Source organism: Mytilus trossulus, chromosome 3 (assembly GCF_036588685.1).
Source record: "Mytilus trossulus isolate FHL-02 chromosome 3, PNRI_Mtr1.1.1.hap1, whole genome shotgun sequence".
Taxonomy (NCBI): Eukaryota; Metazoa; Mollusca; class Bivalvia; order Mytilida; family Mytilidae; genus Mytilus; species Mytilus trossulus.
In genome coordinates, this window is record NC_086375.1 from 25,377,088 (window position 1) to 25,379,646 (window position 2,559).

At 31.8% G+C, this 2,559-nt stretch overlaps 1 protein-coding gene across 1 annotated transcript; it reads right to left on the minus strand.

Annotated features, from left to right (window-relative positions):
• Positions 1 to 201: 201 nt before the first annotated feature.
• LOC134710574 (uncharacterized) lies at positions 202 to 1,890 on the minus strand. The gene has a single exon (XM_063570950.1). The coding sequence runs from the start codon at positions 1,888 to 1,890 to the stop codon at positions 202 to 204; it is 1,689 nt and encodes a 562-aa protein (XP_063427020.1).
• Between the last annotated feature and the right edge of the window lie 669 nt (positions 1,891 to 2,559).

A 2,559-nucleotide genomic window follows, 5' to 3' on the forward strand; every position in this document is an offset into this window, starting at 1 on the left:
TACCATTTCTAAATGTTTATTTATCCCGAAAACAGTTAAATGCTATTACCATAGTTACTATTGACAATCTTGTCTTAGCATTTATAGTTCAAAAAGATACCATTCTTGACAGATCTGATATGTTGATTTTGTATACTTAAGTTGAGTTATCACCAATATTTCACCAAAGTCATGTTTATGTTCCCAAAAACTTTGGAATAGTTAGAATCCTACAATATCAATTACATATAACTTTGCTTCCATAATTTGACTATCCGCAGTCTTTGTGCATCCTATATAGAGTTGTCCAGTGGTGTTGAAACCAAGAGACCATGGAAATAAGATTCCTATATCATTAGTATTGAAATATGAAACCAAATGACCATTGTTATTGAGGATGTGCAAAATATGTGTAGCCTTATCTATCACAACAACATTGTCATTTGGTGATGTCACAATATTCACTGGTTTAAAAGATTTACTCTTATTGATGGCCGAATGACCTGTATATTCGTTTGCTATATGTCCATCGGGACTTATTACCAAGAGTTTACCGCTGAGGTCACCTGAAATCTTATCCACGACATGTATATGACCATTACTTGTTGTGGTAATACGTTTGGGATAGGCAAATAAAGGTCGGTTATGTTCATCATGTTCATACATAGTCTCCTTGTTTCCCTTCTCGTTCATTATAATCACAGCACTTTTACAGAGGTGATCATTATAAGCTCCTACTATAAGTTTATTTTCACTGACAACGTGGATAGCCGAGGGAAGGAAAGGAGTTACATCATAAACAGAATCAGTCAGTTCACCAGTACTACTGATTTGTTGTAACCTTGATTTCCCTTCAATACACAGAAGGAGTTGATGAGATGGGGTAACTACCATTCCACAAACTTTAATGTTAAATGTAGATATAACATTCAGATTGTTTCCTTCAGGTTTAACTCTCTGTAATAATTTATATTGACTAGCACTTAACCAAATTGAATGATCCGTGCATGTACTTATAAATGCTATAATAGGGAAGTTTGTCTGATATTCACTTTCAATCTCTAGGGAAATATCTTTTTCTACTTCCAAAACTCCATCATCTTGGAAATAACCAATGTGTGATTGGTTAAAACTACCTGGAACGAATCTGAGTGAAGAACTATAGCTAAACTTGGTTTGTGGTTCTTTAATTGATGTAAATTTCTCCAATGTCTTGATATGTGCAAAGAAGTCAGTAGCATTGGAAATCGCGATTGAATCCTGGACTTGGTTGATTCTCTCCTCTATCTTGTTTGCGAATAATGATATAGAATTGAGATCAGATGTGAATATTGTTAAAACCGTTTCATGACTCTGACTCAATTTAGATTTGAGTTCTTTAAAATATTTTTCTACTCGTTCTTTAACATTTTTCTCATGAATAAGAAAAGTTAGTCTTGCCTTTGAATATTTAGAATTTTCCACTGACATAAGTTTGTTGAGCTTGCCTTTCGCTGCATTCATATTTTGATTACTCTTCTGCATTTTACCTAGTTCTTTATTCAGTCTTTTTACCTTTTTGTTGTATGCATCGTTAATTTCAATTAAATCGTGCTTCTTATGAACTTTTGCAATACAGGTTGGACACACAAGCATTTCGCATGTATTGCAGTAAAGGCATGATGATTGTCCTGTGTGTTCATGACATTTGATATTGGTAAAATCCAATTCTTCTCTGTGCTGTCCGATCTCTTCTATGCTAATGATTTTATGATCCTGTGCGTTTTTAAATTGAGAATGTACCTTGTTCTTACAATGAACACACATAAGAATACTGCAGTCCATGCATTTACACTGTATTGGTCTATCTGTTTCACATAATTTACATTTAACAGGAACTTGGCCTTTTTTAAGTGACATAGAGAACGCCATTTCAATAAGATACTTCCTTCTTTTTAAGTTGTTATGAGCAATATGTAAGTTGCGTAGTTACTTGAAATGTTGATTACATAACACTGAGCATTTAACAAATCTTGCAAATTTAAAGCTTGTGACAGATAACATCAATAATACAATATATACAATTAAGTTCACAAAATAACAACTAAAATATGCGTACCCCATATGTTGTTGAGATAAGGTTTATTTATAGTGTTTGTCATTTAGTATCGGTAAAAATCAGGCTGATATGCAGTTGATATTAAACGAAAAAAAATGGAACTCTTTATCAGAGAAAGTAAAAATGGCAAAGTTGGTATACTAGTATGTGTATTGTTTACATTCCCTTTTATGGCTTTACAAGTTTAAAATAGATGCATTATTAAGGTTTGTTTGCATCTTATACAGGGTAAACATGTTTTTTCTATAAAATCTTATCTTATTTTATCTTTATACTCATATCAAAGTATGGATCTTCAATATTTGTAATTGTTTGAATTAAAGACAACTTTTTCCAAAAATAGTAGACTATGGTAAAGAAATAAAGTCTTTTATATGCACAAACATATAAATTCCACCGGAAATATTATTTACAGAAAGATAAAAAAGTGTTTATAATAAGAGAAGAACTGATCAGTTAAAGACTTTAAAGATCTTTAAAAC